The sequence below is a fragment of the Panicum virgatum genome, chromosome 5N (assembly GCF_016808335.1).
Source record: "Panicum virgatum strain AP13 chromosome 5N, P.virgatum_v5, whole genome shotgun sequence".
NCBI classification, from domain to species: domain Eukaryota; kingdom Viridiplantae; phylum Streptophyta; class Magnoliopsida; order Poales; family Poaceae; genus Panicum; species Panicum virgatum.
In genome coordinates, this window is record NC_053149.1 from 60,111,583 (window position 1) to 60,113,591 (window position 2,009).

At 53.9% G+C, this 2,009-nt stretch overlaps 1 protein-coding gene across 1 annotated transcript; it reads right to left on the bottom strand.

Annotated features, from left to right (window-relative positions):
* Nucleotides 1-1,250: 1,250 nt before the first annotated feature.
* LOC120676951 lies at nt 1,251-2,009 on the bottom strand. Its single transcript, XM_039958298.1, has one exon. The coding sequence runs from the start codon at nt 1,847-1,849 to the stop codon at nt 1,499-1,501; it is 351 nt and encodes a 116-aa protein (XP_039814232.1). The 5' UTR covers nt 1,850-2,009; the 3' UTR covers nt 1,251-1,498.

Sequence of the window (2,009 nt, forward strand, 5' to 3'; positions counted from 1 at the left end):
TGTGGCAGGGCAAAGAAGGGAGATATCCATCTTGTCGTGTCTAAGGACCGAGTTGGTGTGTCATCTCACCTAACTCCACTATCGTGCAAACCACTCGACCGTTGAATGGGCAACGGCGTAGCATAAATCCCACTAGTTGGTGTGATAGCCATCAGGAGAGCTGGGAGCAACGGGTGACTAAGGAAAAGGGATAAGCCCCGAGTGACTTATGCCCGGTTATACCTAAGTGGACGGTCGATGACCCCTTGGTGCATCCCGTGATGGCTAGTCAGGCTTAGCTATGGTGGGTAATGGCTATGTTGGGATCTACACCGACACGACGGTGTTCGAGTTGTGGTATCCTACTTGTGGGTAAAGTTGCACACCCCTGCAGAGTTAAGAATCTATTCGAATAGTCCGTGCCCACGGTATTGGGTGAGTTATGGTGTAGTCACATAACTAGTGTTTAATCGGGATGGGCTGGTGTGAGTGTTTTGGAATTGTGTCCGGCAGTTGTGCCGTGTGCTACGACGGATGGGGAGTCTGGTAGCTGTTTTAAAACCTGAACTCCGTGTTAATGCAAAAACTGATTTCTAAAAGGTTTTCTGTAAAACAAACCCCTGCATAAAATGTCGTTTTTCTGCAAATTAAACCGTAACCTTATCCTTGATTTATCTATGCATATTATTCTGTTATAACCCCCTCCGTGGGTGTGGTTGGACTTGCTGAGTACGTTTGTACTCACCCCACTCTTACTTTTTACAGAAGAAGACCCAGACTTCGTACCAGACGACGCCGAGTAGGGTTATCGTTCTACACCCAACCTTGCCTGTGGAACCGGCCCTGTCGAGATGCCCCCGCTGTCGCAGTACTCTGAGCCCGTGATAGACCCCCATGTGGTTTGCGGTCTGGTGTTACGTCGTAGCTTGGTTAATTATTATTATCATCTGTATCGAGTGTCCTCCAAGGTTTGTACGGTTTTGAACCATCTGATGTAATAAATGTGGCATCAGCCTCCTGGGACTGGTGCTTTGTATCACATTTAAGTCTTCTCTTATGAGGGGACGCTTGAGTTGCCGAGCTTGTGGAAGGCAGCGCGAATCCCAAGGGGGGTCCAGTGTTCGTCCAGGAACTCGGTCGCCGCGGCAGCGACGAGGGGGGGGTGTGGATGGCGAAGCGGTTTCCGCCCTCCTCTGAGCGCCCTCCTCCGGGAACTCGGTCTACCTGCAGTTTTAATTAGTGAGCGCCCATGAATTGAACAAGTAGAAACAGAGCCAGTAATCATACAGTGGTCTGCTGGGTGTTAAAAACTGGCACCAGTAACTGCTTCCTATCAGCATTATCGGTTCGTAAGCCTGTACAGAAAACTATCTCAGAAAGAATCGCTAAAACCTGCACCTTCCTATAGCAACTAGCCAACTACCGTGCGCATACAGAACTAATCTGACAGAAAATTCTGATCGAGCACCCTCTCTCGCCGGCCAAGAGCTCAAGAGGCTCAAAAAACTCGAGAGCCGTGTCATGACTCCTCGGCGGCAGACTCCGGTATGCTGTACAGGGCGGGCCTCCAGTGCCCCCGCATCTCCTCGTGCTTCCGCTGGTAGCACACCCTGCCGGAGGTCATCAGCTCCGCCAGCACCTTCTCCGCCTCCCGCGCGTTGGCCTTGCAGCCCCCACGGCCGCCGGCCTTCTCCAGCAGCTCCTGCAGCTGCCGCTTCGTCACCCTGATCTTCACCTCCACCCGGTTCACCTTCGCCTCGCCGGCGGCGGCGGCCTTCGCCTTACTGCTCCCCGCCGCCAACTCCTCCTCCTCCCACTCGTCGCCGTCCGCCCACACCGCCGCGCGCTGCAGCTTGAGGCAGTTCCCCATGCTGCGCCGATGCGGGTGTGTTGTGTATGCCGCCGGCCGGCGAGGTGTGTCACGCGCCTCCCCTCGCAGCTAATAAGCTCGAGCTCTGAGTAAATGGCTGGCTAGTGCTCGTTGCTTGATATTTTGCCGTGGTCGGTTTCCAATCGAGAAGGAATCGGCG

Excerpts from the sequence above, each read along its gene's own strand:
- LOC120676951 (XM_039958298.1), bottom strand. The coding sequence starts at position 1,849 with ATGGGGAACTGCCTCAAGCTGCAGCGCGCGGCGGTGTGGGCGGACGGC.